Source organism: Rhinolophus sinicus, chromosome 4 (assembly GCF_057876585.1).
Source record: "Rhinolophus sinicus isolate RSI-liver-muscle chromosome 4, RSI-T2T, whole genome shotgun sequence".
NCBI classification, from domain to species: Eukaryota; Metazoa; Chordata; class Mammalia; order Chiroptera; family Rhinolophidae; genus Rhinolophus; species Rhinolophus sinicus.
This window is the reverse complement of record NC_142504.1, coordinates 47,165,502-47,180,390: the sequence shown is the minus strand read 5'-3', so window position 1 is coordinate 47,180,390 and position 14,889 is coordinate 47,165,502. Positions and strand designations below refer to the sequence as shown.

Genomic DNA, 14,889 nt, shown 5'->3' with positions numbered 1-14,889 from the left:
ACAATAAAAAGCTAAAGGAATTCATCACCACCAAACCAGTATTGCACAGAATGTTAGAGGGACTTTTTTAAGATGGAAAAAAAAATTATCAAAGTTATGAATAATAAAATGGCAATAGCTACATATGTATCAACAATTACTTTCAATATAAATAGATTAAATGCTCCAATCAAGGAGGGTTGAATGGATAAGAAAGCAAAATCCTTATACATGCTCTCTACAAGAGACTCACTTCAGATTGAAAGCCATACACAGAACAGAAAGTAAAGGATGGGAAAAAAAGATATTTCATGGAAATGGAAAGAAAAAAAAACAAAAACAAAAAAAGCTTGAGTAACAATACTTATACCAGACAAAATAGACTTTAAAACAAAGGCTATAACAAAAGACAAAGAAGGACTCAGTAATCCCACTTCTGGGTATTTATCCAAAGAAACCCAAAACACTACTTTAAGGGGACTTATGCATCCATATGTTCACTGCAGCATTGTTTACAATGGCCAAGATGTGGAGGCAGCCTGGGTGTCCATCTATGAATGAGTGGATAAAGGGGAGGTGGTACATATATACAATGGACTATTGCTTGGCCATAGAAGGGAATGGGATCTTGCCATCTGAGGCAGCATGATGGACCTGGAGGGTACTGTGCTGAGTGGAATGTAAGACAGACAAAGACAGATACAAGGTGATTTCACTTATATTTGGAATCTAAGGAACAAAATAAACAAAACAGAAACAAACTCATAGATACAGAGAACATTTTGGTGGTTGGCAGACGGGAGGGGTGTTGGGGGTATGGGTGAAAAAAGGGAAGTGATTAAGAAATACAAATTGGTTGTTAGAAAGTAGTTGTGGGGATACAGGGTATAGCATAAGAAATATAATCAATAATATTGTAATAACTGTGTAATGTCAGGTAGGTACTAGATTTGTTGGGATGATAAATGGAAGGGTGTTGAGGGGCAGTGTGAAAAAGCTGACGGGATTAAGAAGTACAAATTTTTAGTTACAAAATAATTATGAGGATGTAAAGTAAAGCACAGGGAATATAGTCAATAATATGGTAATAACTATGTATAGTGCCAGTGGGTACTAGACTTGCCAGAGAGCTCACTTCTTAAATTATATAAATGTCTAACCACTATGCTATACACCTGAAATTAATATAAAATAGTATGGAATGTCAACTGTAAAATGGAAAAATTTTTAAAGGGGGGAAAGGACAAAGGGACTGAGAGGTTCAAATTTCCAGTACAAATAAGTTATGGAGATGTAATGTACAGCATGGGGAATATAGTCAATAATATTGTGGTAGCATGGTACAGTGTCAGATGGGTGCTAGACTTATCGTGGCGATCACTTCTTTGGGTATGTAATGTTAAATAACTATGGTGTATACCTGAAACTGATATAATATTGTACGTTAGCTATATTTTTAATAAAATCTTAAATTAATTAATTTTAAAAATACTACTTAGTGTAAAATAAAACAACAACAAAAAAGAAAGAAAACATCTTGCTAGGTGAACAAAGCCTGATACTACAGGTCAGATATTGTATGAGATATATGAATTATCCAAAACAGGTAAATCCATAGAGACAGAAAGCAGATTAGTGGTTGCCGGGGGCTGGGGATAGGGAAACTGCTTAATGGGCACCGAGTTTCCTTTTGCGGTCATAAAAATATCTTGGAACTCGATAGAGGTGATGGTTGGCTAACACTGTGAATGTGCTGATAAATGCCTCCTAACTGTATACTTTAAAGGTTAATGGTTACTTTTGTGTTATGTGAATTTTACCTCAATTCTTAAAAACAAAGAAAGATTAGTTATGTGAAATGTAGATAGTAGGGATGGAGAAATATCATCAAGAAAGTCAATATCGAAAAATCACTAATCTGCATTCCCACCAACAAGTATATGTATATAAAACTGAAAACAAAAGAACAAGACAAACAAATGAAGAAACAAAAACTGATACATACAGACAATAGTTTAGTGGTTACCAGAGGGTAAGAGGGGAAGAGGGGTGGTAGATGAGAGTAAAGGGGATCCAATATATGGTGATAGAAAGAAAACTGACTCTGGGTGGTGAACACACAATGCGTTGTACAGATGATGTATTACAGAATTGTACACCTGAAATCTATGTAACTTTACTAACAACTGTCACCCCAGTAAACTTGAATTAAAAAAGAAAAAGATGGGCACTCAGACGGAATTTTGACATAGTGATAGAATTGGGGAAGGCTTACAGGAAGCAAGAGCCTTATTGGCAAAATCCTGTAGATTGAGAAATGGAGTTTGTGTTCCTGACATACTGAATCATGTTTTCTATTTCTTGAGTGTGGTACAGTGGTGGTAACTGCCCACTGTTCATAGATCAGATGTGCTTACTTTGAAGTTATATTGTTCTGTTTATTAGATTTTGAAAGACTTGTACCTCTTTTCCAGATCTGTGCGTTTCAGATGGTACCAAGGATTTTACCCTGCTGGCTCTCAGCCAGTGACATGGGCCATTGATAATGTCTATATTGGTCTCCAATGTGAAGAGATGTGTAACGGACATGGGAGTTGTATCAATGGAACTAAGTGTATATGTGATCCCGGCTATTCAGGTCCAACCTGTAAAATAAGCACCAAAAATCCTGATTTTCTCAAGGATGATTTTGAAGGTAATCTTTTCTTATAAATTCTGTGTAGCTTTGTGGAAGAACTTACATATTAAACACAATTTGTAATATAGAAGTAATCATTAAGTTCCGCTCTAATGTTTCATTACTTATCATTACAAGTGAAACCACTCAAGCCTTAATTTAGTTCTGAATTTTATAGGGTTCCATTTTGAAACAATGGTAAGTAGAATGAGCAAGACCATAACTAAGAAAAACTAAGGCTATTTTCACCACTTTTTCTATCACATATAATTTGTCATTAATGATAATTTTGGAAAATGTCTATAGAAGGTTAATATTCTTGGGTGGAGAGAACAAGTTTCCAGAGAAATAAATTCCTTCGTTGGCTTTATCACCAACTCATTAAGCAACTTTTCATCACTTTCTGTGCCTCAGTTAAACCTAGAATTTAACATCGTTAATCTTTGAAGATAATGTTACAACATAGAAAAATGTATGTGATGTGATAATTGCAATTATTCACAATTAGTTATGTATCTTTTGATATGTACTCGGATAAAACTATATAAAAACATTCTCATAAGAGAAAGTCTTAAACAAATGTAATAGCTATCTATGTTAGGATACTAGGATTAAAGATTTTTTTCTTTTTCCCTAAATTAAAATATTTTTCTTTTTCCTAAGTTGTCTATAAAGTTGTTACTTATAGGTATATCAATACAAGGAAATATTGTTTAGCTATAGAAAGGAATGAAATACTGACACCTGCTACAACATGGATGAACCTTGAAAACATTATGCAAATGAAAGAAGTCAAATACAAAAGGCCACATATCATATAATTACATTTTTGTGAAACATCAAAAATAGGCAAATCCATAGAGTTAGAAAGCAGATTAGTTGGTAGGGAGTGAAGTGAGTCAGAGGGAAATGGAGAGTGACCACTTACAAGGTTTACTTCCTGGTCATGATAAAGTTCTGGAACCAGGTAGTAATGATGGTTGCACAACAATGTGAATGTGCTAAATGCCACTGAGTTGTTCATTTTAAAATGATGAAATTTTATGTGTGTTTTACTACAATCAAAAAAATAAACTATATCTAAGATGAGTATCTGAGGAGATGTGCAAGCTGGTTTTGAAAGATATAATTTAACAGGAAATACTAAAGTACACTGAAATTTCTCCTATTAAAACTGTTTTGAAAAATAATATGTAATACTTGCCTGATCCTGGCCTCGCAGTAGCAAGGACACGGTGAGGAGGCCCGTAGAAAGGCCAGTACCCTCCCATGCTTGTGCCCCGAGTCTCTCTCTGATTAGCCAGTGTCTTTTTTTTTTTCTGCAGTGTAGAGAAGCAGAGAGGAGAGACCTATCTGGCTGGATCACCATACTCTTTCTGTCATGTGGACCCTTAAATTATACAGCCAAGGTTAAATAATTCAAATAAGCTAAAATGTTGAGAAACCTCTTATCCCAAAATCTATGACTTCAATATTTCTGACTTCATATTTTAAAACTTCACAAAGCACTTACTATATTCCTTCAAAAAATAATATGACTATAATTGGGGTCACAGATAAACCACATTTTTCACTTTCTTCAGGTCAGCTGGAATCTGATAGATTCTTATTAATGAGTGGTGGAAAGCCATCTCGGAAGTGTGGGATCCTTTCCAGTGGAAACAACCTCTTTTTCAATGAAGATGGCTTGCGCATGTTGATGACACGAGATCTGGATTTATCACACGCTAGGTAATCATTTTCAAATGCTGTTGGAAAACCACATTGTAATGTACAGTAGCAGGACATTACTAAATCAGAAAGAAGTAGAGATCTCAAAGACAAGACTTTCCATTGGAAATGCTGAGTTTCTCTCACCAAAGACTCCATCCATTAAGACCCAATTTATATAATTTTCATTCTCAAACTGAGAGAGATTTGTTCAATAACTAGATCAGAAATGAAACATAGCTAAACAGACAAAAGTTATTATCTGGTATTTTACATGATGGTGACTGGGAAATGGCAATGTTTAACTTACTTTAACTTCAAGACAATAATGTCGCATCTTCTTTAACCATTTTCTACAGAATTCTTTTCATTAACACTTGGACTATGTAGAAATTATCTACACCATGCTTAGTAGAAAGCATAATTGAAATACAATACACCCTCAAATTATTCACAACTAATTTCATATCCATTAGCAGTTTAAGAACATTTGAAATGCAGCTTTATTCTTTATAGGCATTTTTTTCCAATGATTCGCTCACACATTCTAAGCACTCATTTTCTAAACTGAGCAGAGTCACTCAGAAACAAACACTTTAAACTGGCTCAGAGGATTATGTCCTGTCAAGATGTGTATTCTTTGATCATTTGATATGCCAGACACTTAGCCAGGAAAGTAAAACAGACAATTTAACATGCGTAAAATGGAACTCTGACCTATTTTTGCAAGTGAACAAAAAAAATGATGTTTTTGTTTTTGAAACATTTCAGAGTAAATGAAAATACAGCTTAACATATTTATCCATCTCTTTCTCCTAAATATTTCATCTATTGGATTATAAATTTGATCATGCTTTATAAAAAAAATACAGTTCTGTGAAATAATTGTACAGTTAGAGAAAGCAAGATTTATTTATCACTATCCTGTTTTAATGCATACGGTTTAATTTGATGCTATTTATTTCAAGTTTATCATTGGCAGCTGAGTTACCTAATTTAGAAATTATTTGGTTTTTCTAAATAATTCTGACATGATTTATCTATAACTCAATTAATATAAATATTTTCCCAGTACAAGTAGACAACATGGTAAAAGTTTTTCTCTGTAAATGATTATTGTTCTTATAGATATAAATGTCACTAGGCACTAACTATGTATTTTTTTTCATTAATCCAATCTTAAAAGCTCCATTATTTATCTCATCTTGGTAGCATGCTGTGTAGGATTTGCATATATTGACCTCAAAATGCTCCATGTAAAAATCCTAATTTTCTCAGGTTATAAGTGATTACCCAGTTAATGGAGATGAGGAGAGGAGGAACCCATGAAGAATGTGTGGTTTTGTATATGGAACTGATCACTTTGATTATAAGCCCCAATATATTTCATCTGTGTGATGCATATGTAATTGGGTATGTGTGTTACACACGAAATTTGTTCTGCATTACCAGCCAGCACAGCAGCCAGACCAGGCACCGGCAGCTTGCCTGCCAAAGATAACATGTGAGCTGGTTTTCCTTGGCACCCCTGCTGCTTGCTGCCACTCTGTCCACCTCCCTGCCAGCTGGAAAGGCTGCCACTGGCTGGCTGCCACACTTCTCGATGGCTGGTATCATCCAGACCCAGCAATAGTCAGAGGCTGGCACAGCCTACCATCACCACCGCCCCACACTCATCCTCCCCTGTCCCCACCACCGAAGACAGAAAAGAGGCCCAGGCTTGACACACCTCTTCCAAAAGATGCCTGGCCTTTCACAAAGAAGTGTTACAACTGTCTCCCAAACCCAATAGTATGCAATCTGAAAAACTACTGGTAAAACCTGAGAATGGTTGACTTTACGTTAATTATATTCTTCCAGTTTCAGATACTAAGGACAAGAATCCAAATTTATCTTAAATTGGTAACAATATGTACTCCTAAACTTGAACACCCACCCATCTTCTTGTAGAACAGTCAAAGGGTGCCGTGGGTGCTCACATCCCTCAGACCCGCTCTGAGAAGGGGCACGAAATCCAAACGGTGGAGAATGGCTTTTTGCAGATTTCACATTTTATTAACTCCCTTTCACATTAAAAAGGAAAATCAAGCTTTGACATTATTTCTTTGGACATTCCTTAAAGCCTTATATTCATTAAAGCCATGCATTACCCCGTGGCACCTTGCATACGTGTCTTTCGTTAATGGTGTGACTTTCTCACTGAAGTAAATGTCTACAGTAAATTTTACTCCTCTCAGGTTTGTGCAGTTCTTCATGAGACTGGGATGTGGTAAAGGTGTTCCAGACCCCAGGAGCCAACCTGTGCTTCTGCAGTATTCCCTCAATGGCGGCCTCTCGTGGAGTCTCCTTCAAGAGTTCCTTTTCAGCAACTCCAGCAATGTGGGCAGGTACATTGCCCTGGAGATACCCTTGAAAGCCCGTTCTGCTTCTACTCGCCTCCGCTGGTGGCAACCGTCTGAAAATGGGCACTTCTACAGCCCCTGGGTTATTGACCAGGTTAGTCCCTTCAGGAGTAACTATTACAATTTTGTCACTTGAGCTGAATGTGGCCTTCCATAACATTTAGTCCAACCCCCCAGCTCAGCTGAGGAAGCCCAGGACAGTTGAGTCACTTGCCCAGGGGCACACAGCTAAATTAGATACATGGCATTTAGCTTCCTTTCATTCTCTTTTCCTTCAATCGCCTGAGCTGATAAAAATAGAAGACACGACAGAAGGCTTAGTTCCTGCTCAGAGAGGATTCTGCCATATGGATAGAGGCACTTTATCAAGCGAGGTTATAATTCTCTGAAAAGGAAAATGTGCAAATTAGCATTGGTGCCACACGCAGTAGCTCCCAACTCCTCTTTCCTAGCCTTTGAAGAAAAAATACGTAAATCTCCCTAACATCCTATCGACAGCTCTAATGGATCTTCATACATAATAAAGCGTGTGTCAAATGGAACTCAAAGAACCTGTTAGCAAATGGTAGAATCCATGCAAAGAATTGAAACTGGAATGCCTTAGGATACAACTGTCCTTAAATAGAAATTTTAAATAGAAAATAGTCACATGTGAGCCAAATTTTGCTTTCCCAGCTTGAGTACATGAAGCTTCCAAAGGCACAATTTGGCCCAGCAAGGCTTTTGTCAGTCCTTCGATTTGTTTTCTGTAGCTTCTTGCCAGATGGGCAAGCCGACCACAAAAACAAGAGAATCCTGAAAGCGCTGTAACACTGTGTTTGCTGTACAATGCCAGTTCTGAGTCGTCAGTCAGATAAAAACAAACAAAAACGACTGAACTTTCTCATCTCTGGACGAGAAAGTTTGAAAATTTGTGGGTCTTTTTTTTTTTTTTTTTGTAATATATTTCAGATTCTTATTGGAGGAAATATTTCTGGTAATACAGTTTTGGAGGATGACTTCACAACTCTGGATAGTAGGAAATGGCTGCTTCACCCCGGAGGCACCAAGATGCCTGTGTGTGGCTCCACTGGTGATGCCCTGGTCTTCATCGAAAAGGCCAGCACCCGTTATGTAGTCACCACAGACATTGCTGTGAATGAGGACTCATTCCTACAGATAGATTTTGCTGCCTCCTGCTCAGTCACAGACTCTTGTTATGGTAAGTATTCCATCTCCAGGTAAAGGGACAGATGCGTGTAAATAGGCACCTGTGGCTGCCTCTGTCAAATGACTACACTACCCCTCTGATAAGTCTGTAAGTAAAACACAAGTGCACTTTGAGTCAAACCACAATTGCATTTTTGAAAATGTATGTAAATCGAGTTTTTTTCATTAGTTTCAGGTGTATAAAATAATACAGTGATTAGACAATGACACACCTCACAAAGAGATAACCCCAACAAGAGTACTACCTCTCTGACATTATATATAGCTATTATAATACACTGACTATATTCTCTATGCTGTACTTTATATTCCATGATCATATAGTATATATTTTAATTATAGTTGACATTCAATATTATTCTATATTAGTTTCAGGTGTACAGCCCAATGGTTAGGCATTTATATAATTTATGAAGTGATCCCCCATAAGTCTAGTACCTATCTGACACTAAACATAGTTTTTACATTATTGACTATATTTCCCATATTGTATTTCACATCCCTGTGACTATTTTGTGAGTACCAATTTGTACTTCCTAATCCCTCCACATTTCTCACCCATCCCCCTAATCCACCTCCCTTCTAGCAGCCATCACTTTGTTCTCTGTATCCATGAGTCTATTTCTGTTTTGTTTGTTCATTTATTCTGTTCCTTAGATTCCACATGTAAGTGAGATCATATGGTATTTGTCTTTCTCAGTCTGACTTATTTCACTTAGCATAATACCCTGTAGGTCTATCCATATTGTTGCATATGGTAAGATTTCATTCTTTTTTATGGCAGAGTAACACTCCATTGTATAAATGTACCACAATTTCTTTATCCAATCATCTACTGATGGTCATTGGCTGTTGTGAATAGCGCTGCAGTAAATACAGGGTTGCCTATATTTTTTCAGATTAGTATTTTGGATTTCTTTGGATAAATACCCAGGAGTGGAGTTGCTGGGTCATAATGTAGTTCTATTTTTAATTTTTGAAGAACCTCCATACTGTTTTCCGTAGTGACTACACCAATTTGCAATTCCACCAACAGTGCACAAGGGTTCCCTTTTCTCCACATCATCACCAAACCTTGTTGTTTGTTATTTATTGATGATAGCTATTCTGACAGTTGTGAGGTAATATCACATTGTCCTTTTTATTTGCATTTCTCTAATGATTAGTGACATTGAGCATCTTTTCATATGTCTGTTGGCCATCTGTATGTCCTCTTTAGAGAAATGTCTATTGACGTCATCTGCCCGTTTTTTTTTAATTGGATTGTTTGTCTCTTTGTGGTTGAGTTCTATGAACTTTTTATAAAATTTTGGATATCAACTCCTTATCAAATGTATCATTTCCCATTCAGTAGGATGTCTTTTTGTTTTGTTGATGGTTTCCTTTGCTGTGCAAAAACGTTTTATTTTTAATATAGTCACATTTGTTTATTTTTTTTTCTTTTGTTTCCCTCGCCCAAGAAGATATATCAGTGAAAATATTGCTAAGGGTAATATCTGAGAGTTTACTGCCTGTATTTTCTTCTAGGAGTTTTATGGTTTCAGATCTTACATTTAAGTCTTTAATCCATTTTGAGTTTATTCTTATGTATGGCATAAGAAGGTGGTCCAGTTTCATTTTTTTCATGTATTCATCCAGTTTTTCCAGTATCGTTTATTGAAGAGACTGCCTTTATCCCAGTGTATATTATTGCTTCATTTTTCATAGACTAAATGAATATATAGGTATAGATTTATTTCTGGGCTCTCTATTCTGTTCATTGATCTTTGTGTCTATTTTTTATGCCAATACCCTGCTGTTTTGATTACTATGGCTTTGTAGTATAATTTGATACCTGGTAGCCTGATACCTGCAGCTTTGTTCTTCTTTCTCAGGATTGTCGTGGCTATTCAGGGTATGTTGTGGTTCCATATAAATTTTAGGATTATTTGTCAGTTCTGTGAAAAATACCACTGTTATATTGATAGAGATTACAATGAATCTATAGATTGCTTTGGGTAGTATGGAAATTTTAATTATATTAATTCTTCCTATCCATGAGCATGGTATATGCTTCCCTTTATTTGTATCTTCTTTCCTTTCTCTCTTCAGCGTCTTATAATTTTGAGTACAGGTCTTTCATTTCCTTGGTTAAATTTATTCCTAGGTATTTTATTTTTGATGCAATTGTAAATGAAATTGTTTTTATTTCTCTTTCTGATAGTTCATTGTAGTGTATAAAAATGCAAGCTGATTTATGAATATTAATTTTATGTCCTGCTACTTTACTAAATTTATCAGTTCTAATATTGCCTATATTTCCCATATAGTTTTTTTGGTGGAATCTTTGGGGTTCTCCATATAGTAATATGTCATGTGCAAATAATGATAATTTTACTTCCTCCTTTCCAATTTGGATGCCGTTTTTTTTCTTGTCTGATAGTTGTGGCTAGGCCTTTCAGTACTATGTTGAACAAAAGTGGCGATAGTAGACATCCTTGTCTTGTTCCTGATCTTAAGGAAAATACTTTTAGCTCTTCCCTATCGAATATGTGGGTTCATCATATGGCCTTTCTCATGTTGCGATATGGTCACTCTATTTCCACTTTGCTGAGAGTTTTTATCATAAATGGATACTGGATATTGTCAAACACTTTTTCCACATCTATTGATATGATCAATGATTTTTATTTTTTTATTTTGTTTAAGTGGTGTATCACAATTAATTGATTCACAAATATTGAACTAAACTTGCATAGCAAGAATGAATCCCGCTTGAACTTGATGTATGATCTTTTTAATGTATTGCTGAATTTGGTTTGCTAATATTTTGTTGAGGCTTTCTGTATTTATGTTCATTAGGGACATCAGCCTAGTTTTCTTTTTTGGTAATGTCTTTGTCAGGTTTTGGGATTAGGGTGGCCTCAGAAAATGAGTTTGAGAGGCTTCGCTCCTCTTGAATTTTCTGGAATAGTTTGAGAAGAATACGTATTAGTGGTAATTGGTTAGTTCAGATTTTCTGTTTCTTCTTGATTCAGCCTTGGAAGATTGTGCGTTTCTAGAAATTTATCCATTTCTTCCAGATTGTCCAATTTGTTGGCGTATAGTTGCTCATAGCATTTTCTTAAAATTTTTGTATTTCTGGGGTGTCTGTTTTCACTTCTCCTCTTTCATTTTCATTTTATTCATATGGTTCCTCTCTCTTTTTCCTTAATGAGTCTAGTTAAAGGTTTGTCCATTTTGTTTACCTTTTCAAAGAACCAGGTCTTGATTTCATTGATCTTTTGTACTGTGTTTTTAGCCTCTATTTTGTTTATTTCTGCTCTGATCTTAATTACTACCTTCCTTGTACTCACTTTGGGCTTTGTTTGCTGTTCTTTTTCCAGTTTCCTTAGGTGTGAAGTTAGACTGTGTATTTGAGATTTTTCTTGTTTCCTGAGATAGGCTTGCATTGATATGAATTTCCCTCTTAGGACTGCTTTTGCTGTATCCCATAGATTTTACATCATTGTCTTTTCATTTTTGATTGTCTCAAGGTATCTTTTGATTTCTTCCTTGATCTCATTGTTGACCCATTCATTAGTTAGTAGCATGTTATTTAGCCTCCATGCATTATGTGTGTTTTTCAGTTTTTTTCTCATAATTGCTTTCTAGTTTCATAGTATTGTGGTCAGAGAAGACACTTGATATGATTTCAATCTTTCTAAATTTATTTAGACTGGTTTTGTGGCCTAATATGTGGTCTATCTTGGAAAATGTTACACGTGCACTTGAAAAGGATGTATATTCTGCTGCTTTGGGGTGAAATGCTCTAAAAATATCAATTAAATCCATCTGGTTTAGAGTGTCATTTAAGGCTATTGTTTTCTTGTAGATTATCTGTCTGGAAAATCTGTTCATTGGTGTCAGTCAGTTGTTAAAGTTCCCTACTATGTGTTACTGTTGATCTCTCCCTTTACATCTGTCAATATTTGTTTTATATATTTTGATGTTCCCATGTTGGGTGCATAGATGTTTACAAGGGTTATATATGATCCCTTTATCATTATGTAATGTCCTTTTTCTTTTATTATAGTCTTCATTTTACATCTGTTTTGTCTGATGTAAGAAAGGCTACCCCAGTTTTTTTCTCGTTTCTATTTGTGTGAGATATCTTTTTCCATCCATTTACTTACAGTCTGTGTGTGTGTTTTGATCTGAGATGGGTCTTTTGTAGACAGCATATACATGGGTTTTGTTTTCTTATCCATTCAGCTATCCTATGTCTTTTGATTGGAGCATTTAATCCATTTCCATTGAAAGTGAAAATTGATAGGTACATAGTTATTGCCATTTTATTATTCATATTTTTTATCTTCTTTTATTTGTTTTCCCCCTTGTTCTTTTTAATATTTCTTGTAATACTGGCTTGATGGTAATGAATTCCTTCAGCTTTTCCTTGTCTGAGAAGCATTTTATCTCTCCTTCAATTTTAAATAATGGTCTGATGAGTAGAGTAGTCTTGATTGCAAGCTCCTGTTTTTCATCACTTTGAATATTTCCTGCCAATCCCTTCTGGCCTGAAAATTTTCTGCTGAGAAATCATCTGATAGTTTTCTGGGAGCTCCCGTATAAGTAACTAGTTGTCTTTCTCTTGCTGATTCTAGGATTTCCTCTTTGTCTTTAACCTTTGCCATTTTAATGATAATGTGTCTTCGTGTGGGCCTGTTTGGGTTCATCTTGTTTGGGACTCTCTGTACTTCCTGGGCTTGTATGTCTATTTCCTTCCCCAGCTTAGGGAAGTTTTCAGCCATTATTTCTTCAAATAGTTTCTCAATCCCTTGCTCCCTCTCTTCTCTGGTACTCCTATGATGCAAATGTAGTTACTCTTGATGTTGTCCCAAAGGTCCCTTAAACTGCCTTTGTTTTTCATTTTTTTATTCTTTATTCTTTTTGTTGTTCCCATGGGATGTTTTCTGCTACCTTGTCTTCCAAGTTGCTGATTAAATCCTCTGCTTCATCTAATCTGCCGTTGAATTTTTTCTAGTGTAGTCTTCATCTCAGTTATTGTATTGTTTAATTCTGACTTTGTTTTTATGGTTTCTATGTCCTTTTTTATGCTCACTATCTCTTTGTTGACATTCTCACTAAGTGCCTTAAGCATTGTCATAACCAGTGTTTTAAATTCTGTCTCCATTTCACTTAGTTCTTTTTCTGGAGGTTTCTTCTGTTCTTTTAATTGAGAAGTATTTCTTTGTTTCCTCATTCTGGCTGCCTCTGTGTTTGCTTCTGTGTATTAGGTAGGTCTTCTATATCTCTCAGTCTTTGCCAGGTGGCCTTATGTACTATGTGTCCTCTATGGTCCAGTGGTGCAGTCTCCCTGATCACCTGTACATGTGTTCCAGGAGTATCCCTCACATGTGTGTTCTCCTGGTGTAGTTGAGCCTAGATTGCTTTCGGAACATCAGTGGGTAAGATTGACTCCTAGGTTGACTGACTATGAGAACTGGCTATGCCCACAGTGTATAAGCTGCTGTGGGGCTGACCCCTTAGGGTGATTCATCCCAGTAGGTTCTTGTGCCTGTTGAGGTCCCCCTTTGGGTGTGCCACTTGGGGTGCTAACCAGGCAGTGCTCTGGTGTGGTCTGAAGCCGGGCTCTGGGTGTGTTGTTTCTGGTATCTCTTGGGAATGGCTCCTTTGCAGACCAATTTCAGCCTTGCCTGAGACCGACCCCGGACTGTATGCTAGGAGCCACAAAGCTAATAGTGGTGGACCTACAGCTGCTGCCTGTGCTGGACCTACAGGTGTATGTAGTGGTCTCGCTGTGAAACCGAGCCTGGCTGTCTCCAGTATTGGGCCTGGGGCAGCTTAGTGGCAGGCTCAGGGACCCCCTAGGCCTGCTGCCACCTACAGGCTTCCCGTAAGGCTGAGCTGTGGAAAGAGCCTCCATAGATGTGCACACCAGGCTGATTAACAGCATTGAGAGTGTCCCCAGTGATGCAGCAACTAGCTGGGCGAGGCAGGATCCCAGGGAGTCATGAGGCGCGGCCGGTGGTTTTCACGGAGTGAATGCAGATTCAGATCTGGTGCCAGCGCCAGGCCCGCAACCACTTTGCCAAACACCCTGAGAACACAGTGGCCACTTGCTTCGGGCCCTCAGATCCCCAAGAGCCTCCCAAGAGAGGCTACAGCAGAGTTGTGACTGACTTCCTACCACCAAAAGTTCCTTAGACAACTATGAATCTTCCACTGTTGTGAAAGACTTCTGCAGCTGGAGGGGGCAGGGCTGGCCTCCCAGTAGCCGAGAGTGGCCTCAGTGATGCAACACTAGCTGGGCGGAGTGGGGTTCCTGGGTATCACAGGTGCTTTTTACAAAATTAATGCAGATTCGGTTCTTGCACTGGTGCCAGGCCCATGACCATTTTGCAAAATGTCCTGAAAACACTGCAGCTAGCCACCCTCGCCTTGGGCCTGCAGGTCCCTGTAGCCTCCCAAGAGTGGCTGCAGTGCAAGTTGTGTGTCTGCCACTGAAAGTTCCCCGGGCAGCTGTGGGTTGCACAGTGCTATAAAAGGCTTTTGCAGCTTGTGGGGTGGGCTGGCCACCCAGGAGCCAAGAGTGTCCAGGACAGGGTAGGGACCCTTGGTGTCAACAAGGTGGTGCACACACCTGGATTTTATCAGACCAATCTAGCCTCAGATTTGGCCCTTTGGGGAGAGTTCAATATAGAAAAGATGGTGCCCTTCGGTAGGCTACATGTGAGGCAGCCTCCACACCGGACAAAGCCCTCACACCAAAGCCACGTAACTCAGTCTTTCCCCATATATCTCTGGCACCTCTCAAGTTGCCACCCTCCACCAGAGCCCAGATGAGTGTTTGTAAGCCAAGTGAGTCCATGTGAGAGCCCTTTAAGAGGACCTCTGGGTTTACAGCTGCCTTCCATCTCACTAGGACAG

At 37.7% G+C, this 14,889-nt stretch overlaps 1 protein-coding gene across 4 annotated transcripts in view; it reads left to right on the top strand.

Moving 5' to 3' along the window:
- RELN (reelin) overlaps nt 1-14,889 on the top strand; it is a 504,226-nt gene that overhangs the window by 433,503 nt on the left and 55,834 nt on the right. For all 4 annotated transcript variants that reach the window (XM_074340625.2, XM_074340624.2, XM_074340623.2 and 1 more), the window contains exons 42-45: nt 2,454-2,674; nt 4,240-4,387; nt 6,604-6,862; nt 7,720-7,969. In XM_074340625.2, the coding sequence (XP_074196726.2) occupies nt 2,454-2,674; nt 4,240-4,387; nt 6,604-6,862; nt 7,720-7,969 (878 nt within the window). The remainder of the gene's footprint in view (nt 1-2,453; nt 2,675-4,239; nt 4,388-6,603; nt 6,863-7,719; nt 7,970-14,889) is intronic.